Source organism: Lynx rufus, unplaced genomic scaffold, assembly GCF_022079265.1.
Source record: "Lynx rufus isolate CCGP_SWC_20201006 ecotype Redwood Valley unplaced genomic scaffold, mLynRuf1.p SCAF_2, whole genome shotgun sequence".
Classification (NCBI taxonomy): Eukaryota; Metazoa; Chordata; class Mammalia; order Carnivora; family Felidae; genus Lynx; species Lynx rufus.
In genome coordinates this window covers 117718712-117736802 of record NW_025814834.1, presented here as the reverse complement: position 1 = coordinate 117736802, position 18091 = coordinate 117718712, and the positions used below count along the sequence as shown (strand labels likewise).

Genomic DNA, 18091 nt, shown 5'->3' with positions numbered 1-18091 from the left:
ACGGGCGAGGGGCAGAGAGAGAGGGAGACACAGAATCGGAAACAGGCTCCAGGCTCTGAGCCATCAGCCCAGAGCCCGACGCGGGGCGCGAACTCACGGACCGCGAGATCGTGACCTGGCTGAAGTCGGACGCTTAACCGACTGCGCCACCCAGGCGCCCCGACCATGTTTTCACTCTTATGTGGATCCTGAGAAACTTAACAGAAACCCATGGGGGAGGGGAAGAAAAAAAAAAAAAAAGAGGTTAGAGTGGGAGAGAGCCAAAGCACAAGAGACTCTTAAAAACTAAGAACTGAGGGTTGATGGGGGGTGGGAGGGAGGGAAGGGTAGGTGATGGGCATTGAAGAGGGCATCTTTTGGGATGAGCACTGGGTGTTGTATGGAAACCAATTTGACAATAAATTTTATATATTAAAAACAAAAAAAAAGGTTTAGCTCTGGAGGGAGAGTCCTGAGAGCAAGGCAAAGAGTGTAAGAAATAGTGTACCTTATGTCATCTAGGCAACAAACTCATGCGCAGCCCTATACCTGATTTACTCATCTGTGCATCAGGCTGTGTAATAGGCTGGCAGACATTCAGGTAACAATTCCTTAATCTGAGCACCTGAAGCCAACAGGGTTTGGTTATTTATTCATGCCACACCAAGGTCAAACCAGGAGGCTGATGGGAGGCGGGGGCGGGGGGGGGGGGGTGGTGGCTTGCAGGAACACTGTCAGCAGTTGTGTGGAAGCTGAGAGCATGGAGCATCCCAAACCAGGAATGCAATGCTCCAGCCCAGAAGTGACTCAGACACTTCCACCTCACTGGTCAGCACTAGTTACTCAGCTCCATTCAACCACAAAGAGGATGTAAAATTCTACAGAAGCTGGAAATACTGTGCAAACAGCACAGACGCTAGCGCATAGAGTTAAGATACATAAAAACACTCTGGGAATTGTCAACCAGCTTTAAAGAGCAGTCCCCCTGCATTTTCAGTATTCTAAGTAAAGGGAGAGGGAGAATAGTTCATTCACCCAATTTAGTGTTTCTGTTTCATATTCTGCCTGATTTCAAAAGAGCTGAAACCTTTTACCTCTAACCCATCACATTACAGCTCCTAGAAAGTTGGTTTTACATTTTCTTGAACAATTTAGAATTTTTTTCGTTAATTTTTACAAAAAAGAAAAAAGTTTTGCACACTGTATATCTGTGTTCACATTTTCACTCGGTTGCAAACCTGCTTCTGTCACTCATCAGTCATTTCCTGTTCCTAACTGGCATGTGTTAGTAGATTCTACTGTAAAGCAGCATCTTAAAGGTCCCGAATACACTTTTTTTTTTTTTAAGTGTTTACTTTTGATGGAGACAGACACACAGAGCATGAGCAGGGGAGGGGCAGAGAGAGACGACGACACAGAATCTGAAGCAGGCTCCAGGCTCTGAGCTGTCAGCACAAAGCCTCACGGAGGGGGGGGGGGTGCTCGAATTCACAAACTGTGAGATCATGACCTGAGCCGAAGTGGGAGGCTTAACCAGCTGAGCCACTCAGGCGCCCCACGAATATACTACTTAAAGCTCTACATTCAGTTAATGGCTAGAACCGGTTCCTGAATGGACAGACCAAGGCAGTAGTTGCGGTATGGGCCGCTCGCTCCACCCTGTGGCCGCCTGTGCACATTGCTACTTTGGCTCGTCGTTCGCTTTCCACACCCTGCCAGACCTGGTAAGAGACCTCAAGGCTTCCCCAGAGCCGACAGGGGCAAGAAATGAGCTCTCGAGTGGGTCGGCGGCAGCGGCGGCGAACAGGTGGCGGACAGCACGGAGTCGCGCGTGTCCGATTCGTCCCGGTACCCAGAACACCCAACTCGTGGGCGGTCCCCCAAAGGCCAAGTACTTGTTTGCTCTGGGCTGGTACCTGCAAGAACCGGATTCCCGCCTGGGCCCGGTCGTCAGCGGCAGGAAGTAGAGCGGCACACCAGACGGCGGGGGTTGCGGGGCGGCTTCCTGGAACTGCGTAGCTGAAAAATTCCTCCGGGGCCGCGGCGACCCTCCCGCTCACGGACTTGGCGTGGCGCCACCCCGCGGAGAGGAGGACTTGGGAGACCGCGGGAAGGGGCGGGCGTTGACCTGCCCGGAGACCCAAGAATCCAGGTGGCTGGAGCAGATGGCTACCGGGAAGGAGCAGGTGGGCAGCGAATGAATGACCGCCGTTCAGTCAAACACAGATGACTTTCCCAGCAGAGCCAGGAAGGGAGCCTGGGCTGGCAGAACCCGCTGGGCAGTGGGCAGTGAGCCCCCAGGTTCTTCAAGGGCTCCTCTGAAATGCATTCGGCAACCACCGGGCTTCACCCAAAGGCCTTTTCTGTCCTGGATCACTAGAGCTTCCAGGACGGAGAACACTGGAGGAGATTGATGCAGCCGGCAGGGAGGAGGGTGGCAGGTGTTGGGGAAGGGAGGGAGGGTGTTCTTTCATCCATCTCAGACTCAGCAGGGACAATACCCAAGGGTCTGCTGGACCTTCCAAGTCTTCCATCCAAGAAGCTCTGGGGCACATCCTATGATCCCCAGGGTTTACAGAGCTAAGTAGGACACCCCAGAGGAGACAGTTATGGAGCAGAGCAGGCAACTAACTGGTTGTGAGGAGGGTGGGTCAGTTGGAGGTCGTTTTTCATCTTCCAGGTTCCATAAGGAAAGCTCTAAACTTATTTGAGCTTCTACAGGAGTTCAGGCCCATTCCAGAACACTCAGAGTGTTCCTAGCTTGAGAGGAATCCCTAAAGTGGACGACTGGTTTGAGGTAAAACGGGAACAGTTGGGCCCATTCTATGTCTTTCCTGGCTGATGTGAGAAACAGAGGCAAAAGAAGAAAATTTCCTTATAACTTACAGTCCATTGGCAAGTCCTTGAGATAGGCAGAGTGACCTTCCTCTAGGAACTCAACTGCCTCTATGTTAATACTTTGCTAAGGGCAAAAGGCAATCTTGACCTAACATTATCCCACCCTCCAGGATCCTGCAGGTCTACCTTAACATATAAAAATTCCTTCAGAAACTCCCTGTATCTCTACCCCTGCCCCACCCCCCACCTAGATATATGTTAGCAATCATCCTCAAAGCATATGGCCCCCTGATCTACATCTGAAGGGGCTCATGACTAAGATTTTATTGAAAGTAATAAATGGCCTTTTCCTAACCATAGGTCCTGCAATCCTTGCTTCCAAAATTCCTTAAGACTTATGCTATCCCTAGCCCTCTCCCAACTTGAGAGTGTATAATCAGTCACTCCTCACAACCCCAAGCACGGCTTTTCATGCACATGAGTCCTGTCCCTGTGCTTTAATAAAACTATCTTTTGGCACTGAAGATGTCTCAAGAATTCTTTCTTGACCTTTTGCTCTGAACCCCAACACTTCCACATCACTTGCTACACACTGGGGAGAAACCCTAGAGCCTCTGGATTTAGGAATCTCCCCAACCTTCATCCCAGAAGTCCAAGGTAGCCAGACCTGCCCGAAAACCAGATGGAATGGAGTCATGGCTGGCAATTGGCTGGAAGGTGTTCAATAGTCCTGAATGCCACCAGGCCAGTTAGACACAGACCCCAGGGACAGTAAGGACGGCACAATAGTGGAAGCAGGGAAACCAGTTAGGAATTTAGGTGGGAGATAATGGTAGTTTGGATTTACAGGGAGCAGTGGAGGTGTTGAGAAGTGGTCACATTTGGAATATATTTTGTAGGAAGTGTCCTCCCCCCCCCCACAGCTTTATGATTGATTAAATGTGGGGAATGTGGGGAAAAAGAGGAGTCAGAAAAACTAGATTTGGGCCTGAGCAATAAACTGATTCCATTAACTGGGAAACAGCAAGTTGTAATAGAGGAGAGAGGAGTAGCAAGAAGCAAAAGTTTTGTATTGGACATATTAATATTCCTGTTTGACATTTAAGTGTAACTTGAAAAACCAATGGAATATGAATGGTGCTCAGAGAACAATCCTGGGATAGAGCTAAAAATTTGAGAATCATCATATATATGTTGTATTTGGAGTCATGGGATTAGAAAAGACAATGTAAGCAGAAAGTACAGATAGAAAAGAGTCTAAGGCTGAACCCTGGGATGTACCAAATCTTAAACATGTAGAAGGCTTGGCAGCAGAGGATATTGACAAGGAATAGCTAATGAGATAAGAGGAAAACAGAGAAGAAAGTGTCTCAAGAAAGAAAGAGTGTTAAACTATGTCAAATTCTCCTAAGACTATTATCGGATTTGGAGTGGGATTGCAATAAATATGTAGATTTGGGGAGTGAGGGTGAGGGAGAGATACTGACATCATTACAATACTGACTTTACCAGGGTGCCTGGGTGGCTCAGCTGGTTAAGCTTCTGACTCGGTTTTGGCTCAGGTCATGATCTCACAGTTCTTGAGTTCAAGCCCCAAGTCGGGCTCTGTGCTGACAGCTTGGAGCCTGGAGCCTGCTTCGAATTCTGTGTCTGCCTCTCTCTCTTCCCCTCCCCCAGTCAGAGAGTCTCTCTCTCTCTCTCTCTCTGTCAAAAATAAACAAACATTAAAAAATTAAAAAAAAAAAAAAAAGAAGAATAAATTGTGGACAGGGAGCATGTGTTAAAGGGAGAGTTTCCCAAACCTAAGTGAGTTAATGGAGACAGAAAATCTCTAACGAAGACCAATCAGTCTATACATTCCAGAGAAATAAGCTCCCCAAATGTGGTTCTGAGAATATCCTCTTGAGGAAGCTGTGGCATAATCTCCAATGAAACAGCTCTGGGGTCTGGCTGTGACTGAAGACCATTTCTTCTGAAAGGGCAAGAAATGGCTTTATTGGCAATGGGTTTATAGGTTCTGTATTTATTTTAGAAAATAATCATTTCCTAACTTGAATTCAATCACACCTTGACATTTCACAGGCTTTGGGCCTGATAAACTAGAATTCAAATCTTAACCCTGCAAGGTTAGCTCCTTGAACTGCAATTTCTTATCCTAGTTACGTTTCATTCCACTGTGAAATCTATATTGTGGCCTCATAGTATCTAACTTTTATGGGTTAACTTTATTTACCAAATACTCTTTTTTTTTAATTTGCTTTGTACAGGTTATTTCACTTAATCTTAATAGTAGTATCTGTTTCCGTCACTGCCTCATAATATTAGCAGCTGGCTTTTCATTTTTTTCCATTATCTTGATCAATTTGCATAATTGGTAAAACTCTCTGGACCTAGAGTTGTTTTTAAGAGTACATCGTTGCCCCTCTTTTCCGTTTCTCCTACAGCTATTTTTATTCAGTCATTCTATCTTTCTTAGGGCAACTTTGATCACTTGTATTAAAAATCTAATATTTTGTCTGCATCTGCAAATATATGTATCAAAATACACATACCACTTAGAATATCTTCTGCATCTAATGTTGCTGACATATTGGTGTACTTTTTCTCTTTCAATGTTAAATTATCAAAGGGTTAACCCTTTAATTTTCCTTCAAAGAACCAGATTTTGGTTTTATTGATGAATCCTATTTTGGGGAGTGAGGAAGTATGGTTGATTCGATTCATTTCTGCCACTTAAAAAAATTTTTTTAATGTTTTTTTCTGTTTTTGAGAGAGAGAGAAAAACAGCATGAGTGGGAGAGGGGCAGACTCAGAGTCTGAAACAGGCTCCAGGTTCTGAGCTGTCATCACACAGCCTGACACAGGACTCAAACTCAGGAACAAGACCACACCAAGCTGAAGTCAGATGCTCAACCAACTGAGCCACCCAGGTGCCCCTGCTCATTTCTGCTTTGAGCCTAACTTATTCCCCTACTCAACTTTTGTTGTCCCTTTATTAGCTTTTAAGGTAAAATCTTGCTTTGTTATTTCTAATAGTGCTCCTTTTCTCACAAATGCATTTTAAAGCTCTGAATTTTCCTCTGTCCTCTTCTTATAGGTTTTAATATAGCGTGCTCTCTTTGTTATTATAATTGGATGCTAAAAATTATATCATTTTTATTTTTATATCCTCCTTAGCCCATGTGCTTTTCCCAAAAGTATAGATCAAGGAGAATATTTTTAGTTATATCTTTGCAAATGATTAGTGTATGTGTCCCCTATGGTTTCAACTTTTTCAACACTCATTAAGGTTATGTCTTCTCACATGTGGTCAGCTTTTATCAGTATTTATGTGGCTTCAAAATGTACATTTTCTACTTTGGGTACAAGATGGGGTGGGTGTAAGTATAGCTCTGACTAATTGTGTTAACCATGTTCTTCAAATCCTCTATATCCTCAACAAGTTTTAGCCCACTTGATATGCCAATTCTGGAGACTGCTTTTTCCCACTATAAATGATTTGCATATATTAGTCCAAAGATTTATCTGTTATGCCCCTTTCCCGCCTAAATACACCCCCCGGTCATGATACCATGAAAGACATTTATTTTCCTCAAAAAATAAAAAGTTTTCTTACCTTTTTTTCTCTAGGCCAAGAATTGAAATTCAGATGTTACCTTGGTTAACTTTCCTGCTAATCCCACAACTGTGTTCTCTACACATACTTGCTGTTTCTGAAAAAAAGATATTCACTTAGGAATAATTTCTATTGCCCAGCCCCTTGATAGTAATGTGAAGAAAATTATGAACAAGATAATTCAAACACTTAAAAAGATATCAGAGGAGGGGTGCCTGGGTGGCTTAGTCGGTTCAGTGTCCAACTTCAGCTCAGGTCATGGTCTCGCAGCCCGTGAGTTCTAGCCCCATATTGGGCTCTGTGCTGACAGCTCAGAGCCTGGAGCCTGCTTCAGATTCTGTGTCTCCCTCTCTGTCTCTCTGTGCCTCCTCTGCTCACGCTCTGTCTCTGTCTCAAAAATAAACAAACATTTAAAAAAATTAGAATTCCACCAGCTAGAAACTAAGACTCACACAATGCTCAAACATCATTGCCTTCAACAAAACAAAAATGAAGCGGATGTCTTTAGGTATATTCTGTTCTCCTGAATGTTAAAAACCTGGATGTCAAAAGAGCGATATGGATTTCTCCCATAATCACCTTCTGGTAGTTTATGATTACTGCACTTGATCATGTGAAGTAACAGAGATAATTTGCTCCTTATTTTACTTCATTTCACTAATTTGCATTCTCCGTTTTTTGCCACAAGATTCCTTCTTCTGGAGGCCTGAGACTGTTCAAGTCCCAAGATAATCTCCAACTCTCTCCATCTCTCTCTCAAAATCCTCAACCAATCCCAAGCCACTACCTCTTTACTACCTTGAGACAGTGGGCCAGCATCTAAGTTTGGTCCTCAAAAGTCAAGTACTGGAGAACTGCTTCAGCCCTATTAGTTCTCTCCTCTGCTCTCTGTTTCTGGCTTTGGCCATCTAAGCAAAGTTCCTTGGATTGGTTGATAGTGAGATTCTCTCTAGATTCTTGTACCTCATTTTAGTACAATCATCTGAAATAAATCACCTATTACATAATGTGTTGTTGGCCAAAGAAAAGAAACCTTGAGATCTCAGAACTATCATCTGCCTTGTTCACTATTTCTTGGACTGTAGTTAAATAGGACAGTCTTCCACGGCACCTGGGTAGCTCTGTAGGTTGAGTGTCTGACTCTTGATTTCAGTTCAGGTCATGATCCCAGGGTCATCGGATCCCAGGAACCCCCGTGGCCAGCTTCTCACTGGGCATGGAGCCTGCTTAAGATTCTCTCTCTCCCTCTGCCCCTCCCCACTCATGCTCTCTCTCTAAAATAAAAAGAAGAAAGTCTTCCTTATATTCTTGGGAAAACTTTGGTTCCTGAATAGGTGGCAAAAACAAGAGTTTCATCTTGAAAATACTGAGAGGAAAAATGTGAAATACTTTAAACAAGCAGAAATGATCAACTCCTAAGTCATCAACCTGGTTCCACAAGCTCATTTTAAAATTTCTAACTTAAACTTTTCCTGGGGCGCCTGGGTGACTCAGTTGGTTGAGCGCCCAGCTTTGGCTCAGGTCATGATCTTGTGGTTCGGGAGTTCAAGCCCCGCATTGGTCTCTGTGCTGACAGCCCGGAGCCTGGAGCCTGCTTCAGATTCTGTGTCTCCCTCTCTCTGCCCCTCATCCCCTCAAAACTAAATAAAAACATTAAAAAAATTTCCCAAATATTTGCAATTCTCCTTTCTGTTATAAGGTGTGTCCTTCTCTGTGCTACCTAATAGTGTACCCTACATCATTTTTATTCACTTGGCTTACTCCTGTGTTAAATTCTCAAAATCCAGAGGTTTCAACTCAGAAATCAGAAATAGCAAGGGAGTATTTAATGAAAGTATTCCATTTTTCCTGAGAGCATTGATGGGAGGTATTGTAAACATCATCTGATTAAAAAAAAAAAAAGATATTTGCTAGATAATTTAGGTCTTTATAGAGCACTAGTAACAGACGCTATAAATAAGGTCTTTTGTTTTCTAATGCATGCTTTTTTTTTTTCCTATCAGGACACAGCAGACACTTGAAGGTTCTACAGAATCAAAGGCCCAACAAGTAAATTGTTGAATTGCTTTCTTGGGTAATGGTTTAGAACTCCTAGAAAAAGGAGTTCTTGGGGCTCCTGGGTGGCTCAGTTGGTTAAGTATCCAACTCTTGGTTTTGGCTAAGGTCATGATCTCACTGCTTGGGATTCTCTCCCTCTCTCTCTCAAAATAAAGAAGTAAACTTAAAAAAAAAAAAAAAAGGAAAGAAAGAAAAAGAAGTTCTTATTGCTCCAATGCAAGATCCTTAGGGAAGGGACTCTCAAATCCCTAGGAATCTCTTAAAGCGGTGCTTGTTAGGAAGGGAAATGTGCTTTGGGGGTACAATGGTACTTATGCAGGAAGTGCCTTCCTACCCATACTCACAGTGAGGGAAACACTGATCAAATATTCACCATGTTCCAGCCCCCCTACTAAGTGCATACAATACATAATCTCATTCAGTCTTCATGACAAGCCTAGAAGGTAGGTTCCATTATTTTTCTCATTTCCCAGAGGAAGAAGTTGAGGTTCAGAGGAGGAAAGAAACTTTCCCAAGGTCATATAGTTCTTGGGGGGAGGGGGGGACTGGGACTCACTGCTAATGCTCATCACTACAGGAAGCTGCCTTTTCAGCTAGTATCTTTGACTTTATTATAATCAGTTTGCTGTAAGGGGTCCATGGCTAGAGACAAGAGAGTAGACTGTGACAGGATTCCTGATACAGAGCTCCTAAAACTCTTGTAATTTTCTGGGTAATAAGGGTGTCAAGAACATCTTTTCTTGTATTTGGTCTTTGACCCGGGTTCTTGACACAGAGCTCCTAAATCTCTTGGAATTTCCTAGGTAATGGGGAGTGTCTTTTGTCTCATGAAATGGTTTTTGGTGGGCTCCTAGGTAGCTGCAGGATGGAGGCTGGTCACCAGAAAGGCTAAACTTTGATTAGAAGCTTGGAACGTTTAGCCTCCCCCACCCCCCATCCTCCAGGGGAGGAAGGTGTGGAGATTGAGCTGATGATCCCATCGTGTCTACTTGATAAAGCCTCCATAAAAATCCCTAAACTGTAGGGTTCAGAAACCACATTTCAAGAGAGTGGACACCACAACTCCACAGGGACAGATACTCTAGCACTCGGGACCCTTCTAGATCTTGCCCTGTCTTCATCTGGCTGATCATCTGTATCCTTTCCTAGATCCCTTACAATAAACTGGTAAATATGTTTCCCCGAGTTCTGAGAGTCATTGCAACAACTTATCAAATGTGATGAGGGGGTGGTGGGAACGCCTGATTTGTAACCAAAACTGACAGAAGTGTGAGTAACCTGGGAACCCACTACTGTGATTGGTGTCTGAAGTGGGGGGCAGCCTTATGGGACTGAGCCCATAATCTGTGGTATCTGTGCTAAATCCAGGTAGAATTGCTTGGTGTGGAAAACCCACACATTTGGGGGCCAGAAGTATTGAGAGTAGAGGAAATGGAAGTTTTCTTCCACCCTCTTACTGCTTCTGAACTAGTATAGGTTAGTATAAATATCCAACAATTTACACTGGGAAACTTCTAAACTGCTTTGTGGACCATGGTTGTTAACAACCTCCCCTAGACCTTCACTCTGTGTTGTGCTGTTCCCGATTCAGAGAGAAAAAATTTCAAACTCAGTCATTTTTTGTTACATCCAAGGCTGGGAGCTCTGCCATCCCTTTCAACCCTTCTCTCTCATCAATCCACTCATCCCATAAATATTTACTGAGCACCCACTATATTCCAGACACAGTTCTAAGTGATGGGGATAGGGAAAGAAAGAAAAAGACCTGCCTTCGTAGGACTTACTCTAGGAAGGTAAGAGGAGAGTCGGACAATGGGTCAGAGCACAGCCTAAATTACTGTAACAAATCTTTAAAAAACAAAAACAAAAACAGTGGCTTCAAGAAGATACAAGTTCATCTCTCACGTCATAGTCCAGAGCTAGTAGCGTAGTTCAGTCATCCTTATCACAAGATTTCTGTTTCAGGGTCCAAGGTGGTTGTCACAGTGCCTGCCGTCCTCTTTGCAACCAAGCCAGAGAAGAGGGAAAAAAGTAAGGGCGGCACATACCTATTCCTTCTTAGGGCACAAACTTGAAATAATATAGAACAGAAGTGCCCGTTCACCCCTCATTGGCCCAGAACTTTGTCTTATGGACAAACCTAGATACAAGAGAAGCTGGTAAATTAACCTTTAACTGAGAAGCCATGCACTCAGAAAGCATGGAGTTACAGTAAGCAGGTAAGAATAGTTTTTATGAAGGGAGCACCTGGGTGGCTCAGTTGGTTGAGCATCTGACTTTGGCTCAGGTCATGGCCTTGAAGTCTGTGAGTTTGAGCCACACGTCGGGCTTACTGCTGTCAGCCTGTCAGCACGGAGCCTGTTTTAGATCCTCTGTCCTCCTCTCTCTTACCCCCCTCCCCTGCTTGTGCTCTCCCAAAATATAAATATTTTAAAAAGCAAAGAACAGTTTTTATGAGTAGTAGACTCTGATTCAGTAATAAACAAACACATTATTCAGATGATACATGGAGGAAAATTAAGCAAGGTAGGGGAATAAAGAGTATTATGAAGTCAGAGGAGGAGGTGGGTTTATCTTACATAAGCTGGTCAAGGAAGTCCTCACTGGTAAGACGTTAAGGGACCCTTTGAGAAGAAACCCAAAAGACATGAGGAAGCCAGTCGCCTAAGTGTCTGGGGGGGACAGCCTTCCCAGAAGAGGAAATGGCAAGTGAAGGGCCCGGAGATAGGCGGCCTGGGTGTATTCAAGTAAGAACAGAGAGACGAAGGAGTGCAGTGGAGCAGACAAAAGGGAGAGCAGGAAGACATGGTAGGTGGGCCATCATAAGGATGCCACCTTCACTCCGAAGCCATGGTTGGTGCAGGGGGTGGTGGGGAGGGTGGTAGGGGGTGGTGTTCAGATGGGGAGGAGAGCGTGGGAGTCACAGGATCTGACTCACGTTTCAAGAAGTTTACACCGGCTGTTTTGTGGAAAACAGAGAGGGTAGATGGCAAAAGCAAGGAGACTAGGCAGAAGGCCGTTGCAACCACCCTGGGCACCTGGGGAGGTGGCGGTGGCTTAGGGCATGGGGCAGTGACACAAGTGTCAAGGTGTGGTTGGAGACTTGACACATTTTGAGTTAACGATATTTTCTGATAAATCATGGGTGATTGAGAAAAGGTTTGTTATTCACTCACCCTATTATCATCACCCCCAGAAAGAGAAAATTAATCTCACAGGGAACAAGAAAGTCAAATTTCTCTCAAGCCACACTGTGGTGAACAAAGCTTCAGCAGGTTTGAAGGGTTAGGAGCCAAGAACAATGTGACTTGAAAGGTTTTGTAAGCAGGAGGAGAAGCCAGAACTTTTCAATATAAGGACATAAAATAGTCTGTGAAAATAAAAAAAAAATTTTAAGAGATACATTAAAGGTGAAAGGAAAATGTTACAACCTGGATGAGAGGTGCACAATTAATGACCTCTAGTCACAGAATATAGAATGATGGAGAATTTCATCTACCAAAATCAGACGATTAATTGAAAGAGGTTGCAGTGAAAATTGAATAAAGCTGAAACTTAAAAAAAAATCCCAGAGGATACTTAATATATTGGTTGCAAACAATATTCCAGCTGAACCTCATGTACTTGGGAAGGAGGGCACCTATAGAGCCCCATCACCTACACAGGTGATGGAAATGATCCTCATGGAGCTTTCCTGAGCCCTCCAGCCAGATGCAACCTGTCATTCTCCTTAATTGAGAACATTTCCTTCTTCCCCCTCTTTTGGGAAAAACACATTTTGCCTTGAAGTATAACTATCTGTATACTGATAAGAAGAGATACTACACTTGATCTTATCCAAAAGGCCGAGAAGCAATATATAATTATCTGTATACTAGTGTAATTCCCTCTAGCAGATGTATTTACATCTTGTTACCCATCTCACTGCTTTGCTGATATGTTCGATATGGAGATTTGGTCACACACGAAAAGAAAACACGACCCTGCTTTTACTTTTCAGAAGTTTGTTGATGTTGACAGTACGGGCTCTAGGATATTTTACCAAGTTTTCTATTTTTGCCAAATCATATAGTGGCTCAACAATAGTTACGAAATGTGGAAACAATCTTCAATAATATCTAGTAATTCCCCAGTCTTGTTCCTTCCTTGCTAAAGATTGACATTCTTTGGAGATGTCTGGCTGGCTCAGAAGAGCATGAGACTCTTGATCTCGTGAGTTTGAGCCCCACGTGGGGTGTAAAGGTTAAAAAAAAAAAAAGATTGACATCCTTTGATAACTCCCACTTTATGCCCCCCAAATAGATCTGAATTCCCATCTGTTGCCCTGTGCTTAAATTATAGTCATCCAAATTTAAATATGTTGACTCTTAGATCACTTTTAGGAAATGCATCGTTTTAAAATGAGATATTTGTCTAAAAATGATGGCAAGGTTAAATTGTCATCTTTTAAGTTTATATAGATACCACAATCCATTCACCAATCCTTAAAATGATGACTAACCAATCTTTTTTTTTTTTTTTTTAACATTTATTTTTGAGAGAGAGACAGAATGGAGTTGGGGCAGAGAAAGAGGGAGACACAGAATCTGAAGCAGGCTCCAGGCTCTGAGCTGTCAGCCCAGAGCCCGACGCGGGCTCGAACTCATGAACCGTGAGATCATGACCTGAGCTGAAGTCAGACACTGAACCTGAGCCATCCAGATGCCCCATGACGAGCCAAGCTTAATGACATTTGACTCGACCCAGACCGAGACTATTTCTACATTTGCAATGCTCACTGGATCTGATATGTAAAGCTCCTTATCTTTAAAAAAAAAAAAAATTTTTTTTTACATTTATTCATTTTTGAGAAACAGAGTGAGACAACGCATGAGCGGGGGAGGGGCAGAGAGAAGGAGACGCAGAATCCGAAGCAGGCTCCAGGCTCTGAGCAAGCGGTCAGCACAGAGCCTGATGTGGGGCTCAAACCCACAAACTGCGAGATCATGACCTGAGCCGAAGTAGGACGCTCAACCAACTGAGCCATCCAGGCACCCCAAAGCTCCTTATCTTAAGACCACAAACGTTTTTCATCTTCTGGAATGCATCTCCCTCCTCACCCTTGTTTACAAGACTGGAAACACAACATCTAAACTAGGCTGAAAAAGCTCCAGTCTAATCCTGTCCTTTTGGCTACATAGATACATTGGATGAAGGGGAGCTATCAAGCGCAGTACTCGATCTGCCCCTCTTAGGAGTTTTTAATCTCCAATTGTTGTTTTAACTGGGTCAGTAATTATTATAAAAGTGTTTCAGGTTATAGGAGCAAGAAACATTAGGAAAAAGTAGAAGAAAAAACCTTATTGGAGTACATGAACTTACCACCTTCAGGTCCATTTTCTGGTGTTCTGTGGTCTGAGCAATCAGTCAACAAATGTTCATCAAGATGCTATTTTATAATGGGCACTGGAACAGCTTTTGTCAGAGATCCCAAGAAGGATTTTTTTTTTTTTTTTTTTTTTTTTTTTTTTTTTTAAAATTTTTTTTTTTTTCAACGTTTATTTATTTTTGGGACAGAGAGAGACAGAGCATGAACGGGGGAGGGGCAGAGAGAGAGGGAGACACAGAATTGGAAACAGGCTCCAGGCTCTGAGCCGTCAGCCCAGAGCCTGACGCGGGGCTCGAACTCACGGACCGCGAGATCGTGACCTGGCCGAAGTCGGACGCTTAACCGACTGCGCCACCCAGGCGCCCCCCAAGAAGGATTTTTTAAAGAAAGTAGACCCTGTCTTCTAATAGAAGACAAACACAAGAAAATGTAAAAACAACGAAAAAGAAAGTAAGGAACAGGGCTCCACAGTTCACAAAGTTACAGTTAATTGCAAATTCATTGTGCAAGGAATAAAGCCTTAAGCACTGAAAGGAGAAAGACTTCCTGTGAGCTATAATGGGATGGAAAAGCTTCAAGGAGTGAGATTTGAGGAAGATTTTAAAGAACTGTGGAAAACCTGGGTGGTTCAGTTAGTTAAGCGTCTGACTTCAGCTCAGGCCATGATCTTGCGTTCCGTGGGTTCAAGCCCCACGTCGGGTTCTGTGCTGACAGCTCAGAGCCTGGAACCTGCTTCCGATTCTGTGTCTCCCTGTGTATGAGCGGGGACTCACACACACTCTCTCAAAAATATTTTTAAAAATTAAAAAGTTTAAAGAACTGCCAGGTTGACAGGCTTTGAGTAGTCGAGAGGGCAACGGAGTACCACAGTTTAGAAGGACCACATAACAAAAGCACAAAGAGGACCTTAAGAGGCACTATAGGACAGTGCGTACAGCATTTGGGCTATGCTAGAAAGCTGAGGAAAATGAACAGCTGAAGAAGGGAAGTTTGGGCCAGATGGCAGAAAGCCTTTAGTTTCAGGATAAGGAGTTGGGGCTTAATCCTTTAGTCCTGAGTGACTCATGATAGCTTCTGATCAGGTGAGCCAACTGATAATGCTTTAACAACTTCAAAAGACCATGAAAAACATGGTCACTAGTCCTCTGGGACTTCAGGATCCTAGGGGAGGAGACCAGATAGGGTCTCTGATGGTTTGAGTAGAAGGCACACCACCCTGGCCTTTTCATTTAACTTTTCCTACCATAAAATGTGCTGCATAATGATTTCCTTTCTTTCACTGGGAAATTATAATTCTCAGTGAGTCATTCCTCTCGCCAGGGAAAATGACTCAGAAAATCTTCATTTCCCAGTGAAAGAAAATCCTATATAGCCCATTTTATGTAACTTTAATTGGATGTAAATTTGAACTCTTACATTATAAAATTCATTTTAAGTGCAAACTTGTCAGTTCCTTAAAGTTTATCAATAATGGCCTAATTTCAAATCTTGACAAATGAATCTGAAACTAAGATTTTTCCCTTTAACTTAGGGTAGGTTTTACTGGGCAAACATTCACCAGCCTGGCCAGATTGGCCAGGTTATGCAAGTTTTGAACTAAGGGATCTTTAGAAAGCCATTTTATATGCTAACTGTGGCCATTTGCACATCATGCATTTTTTTTTTTTAAATAAATGCACCTGAGAACACCAAAAACCACTTCCCCAAGTTCCCACCTCCAACCTATCGGGAAATTCAAGGAGAGGCACCTGGGAGGGCTTAGCAAGCAGCAAAGTGGCTTTTATAGCTAGGAAATTGTTACAGAAGACAAGGTCCTTGCCCTGGAGAAGATCGTTTTCCTGTGGAGGAGTGTAAGCAACCACAGCAAATCTGTGTTCTTCTCAGCTTTCACCAAGAGCAAGAACATGCGCTAGGTGGTGGGGCTGAGGGAAGGTTTGACCCAAATGAGAATTAAATCCTGATGGAAGGGAAGTCTGGGCGCTTGGTCTACCAAATACCACAGGAGGACTGAGGTTACAGGCCAGGCGAAGTCTTGGCTGTAGGCAGAGTCCTGTACATTAGGTTAGGTTTCCCGGCATCCCTGGCCCTTACCCACTAAATGCGTTAGCATTCCTCCCAAGAGAGGATTTGTCTGTAGGTATTACAAAATATCCCATATTCCACACGATGGGGGCAAAAATCTGTACCTGATTGAGGTATGGGGCTAGAAGGAAACGAGGGGAGGATTGCTAGATCAGAACTACAAAGGGCAACAGACTAAAGCAGACTTTATTGGAAACCATTTGTGACAAACGCCTAGAAGCGTTTGTTACAGATTGGAACATTAAGAAACAGTGGGAACAGAGAGCTATCTGTATACTAAGGAAAACAAACGTCAGCTGGCCTAAGTTTCGTGTTGACATACAGCGTTAATAAAGTAGAACAGCACCCCACCGCCAGAAATCAAAAAACCCAGAACTGCATCAACTTTGTTTACTGTTACCTGTACCTCAGTTTCCTCTAGAAGTAGGCAGAGACCATTTTGAGGACGAGCTTTGTTACCAGGAAGAGTGGTGCCACTAGGGGGACACCACCGCACTATAGGAGATTCCAGGTCTTAACCAGGGCAAACTTGATCAGTCGTAACCTAACCCCATGCCCAAATATTTGAGACCACAACCCACCCAACCTAAAAGCCACCCAAACGTTTAACAAATGTGGACAGCCGCTTCCTGTGACAAGTTAAGTGGCTCTGAAAAGAGCCGTTGGGGTAAAAGTAGCTGTTCTATTGCGTCCTTTGCACGCCCTTACTTCGAGCTGGTGTATTTGGTGACAGCCTTGGTGCCCTCGGACACGGCGTGCTTGGCCAGCTCGCCGGGCAGCAGCAGACGCACGGCCGTCTGGATCTCCCGGGACGTGATGGTCGAGCGCTTGTTGTAATGCGCCAGGCGAGAGGCTTCACCGGCGATGCGCTCGAAGATGTCGTTGACGAAAGAGTTCATGATGCCCATGGCCTTGGACGAGATGCCGGTGTCCGGGTGAACCTGTTTCAACACCTTATACACATAGACGGAATAGCTCTCCTTACGGCTACGCTTGCGCTTCTTGCCGTCCTTCTTCTGCACTTTCGTAACAGCTTTCTTAGAGCCCTTCTTGGGAGCGGGAGCGGACTTCGCTGGATCAGGCATTTTTGCTAGAAGAAACGCCACACAGCCGAAACGATCCGGACTACATTCAAGTGGCTTCGTTACGCGCTACTTATAGAGCCCGTATGCAAATGAAGGCTCGCATAGGACTGCATTTTTATTGGTTAATTTCCAACAAGGTCGTCATACAGGGGTGGAGTCTATGCAAATAATAGCTTCTGCTAGCGCTTCCTTAATGGCTATCAGAGCAAACGTCTTCTTAGCCAATTGAAACGTTCCGTTTCAGACCAACCAATAAGTTACGTAAAAGTATAGTTCACCTGTTTGGGGTGTTTGGGGATGGTTATTACTTGTCAGTTGTACTTGCATACGGAAAAGATCCGAAGTGCCCATTTCTATTTTTGCATCACTTTACTTCCTACGCTTTGTGGAAGTTTGTTTTGCCTTTGGGTTTCGGAGCAGTAACAAACATCTCAAAAAACAGAAAAAAAACAAAAAAACCCAACGCATCAGGAATTTCCCTCAAATTCCTATTCGTGTTTGCGCTGCCTGTCTTATGCAATAGGGTATTAGATATTAGATCCATACAACTCTTAAGACACATAAACCAGGAAAAAGACTCCCATTTGCAAACCAGGACTTACATCCAGCTTAGTCTTAACCGTAAAATCTAGTTGAAAACCCAAATCCCCAACCCGGCAGTTACCACAAACCCACACGACCTCCTTCCCGCTTCGTTTCTATATCCAGATTCGTGCTAACGCTTTGTACGAGTAGCGTGTTAACGTTACAAACGACTAGTAGAGCAGAGTCCACCCCCTTGCAAGTTTTTCCTCAAACTAGTAAGGCTGACGCTGTAGACTGTAACTCAACATATGTAAAAGCTTAGGCAAAAGCGATCTAAAGCCCAGCTTCAGCTGTTCCCTCTAGTGCCTGTCAGCCGAGCAAAGTTCAGACATTGTGATCTTCCTACCCACCATGTGCGAGTTTCCCCTCATCCCTCTACCCAGAGGACCAGTGCACAACAGTACACCCACGCCAGGTGAGATAGGCGACACAGCTACTCCTCGTGAAAACATGGGTGGCTCTGAAAAGAGCCGTTAGGTG

The 18091-nt window shown here is 44.0% G+C and overlaps 1 protein-coding gene and 1 non-coding gene across 2 annotated transcripts; both read right to left on the bottom strand.

The window, feature by feature from the left end:
- Positions 1 to 6780: 6780 nt before the first annotated feature.
- LOC124516375 (histone H2B type 2-F) lies at positions 6781 to 18087 on the bottom strand. Its single transcript, XM_047085682.1, has 2 exons — positions 16650 to 18087; positions 6781 to 6820 (listed from the first exon to the last, which is right to left on the bottom strand). The coding sequence occupies exons 1-2, from the start codon at positions 17024 to 17026 to the stop codon at positions 6808 to 6810; spliced, it is 390 nt and encodes a 129-aa protein (XP_046941638.1). The 5' UTR covers positions 17027 to 18087; the 3' UTR covers positions 6781 to 6807.
- Positions 12155 to 12348, bottom strand: LOC124516643 (U2 spliceosomal RNA). Its single transcript, XR_006963081.1, has one exon. It is a non-coding gene; the product is annotated as a U2 spliceosomal RNA (small nuclear RNA).
- Positions 18088 to 18091: the final 4 nt, after the last annotated feature.

What these genes read in the sequence shown, in the direction of transcription:
- LOC124516375 (XM_047085682.1), bottom strand. Translation starts at nt 17,026, where the DNA reads ATGCCTGATCCAGCGAAGTCCGCTCCCGCTCCCAAGAAGGGCTCTAAG.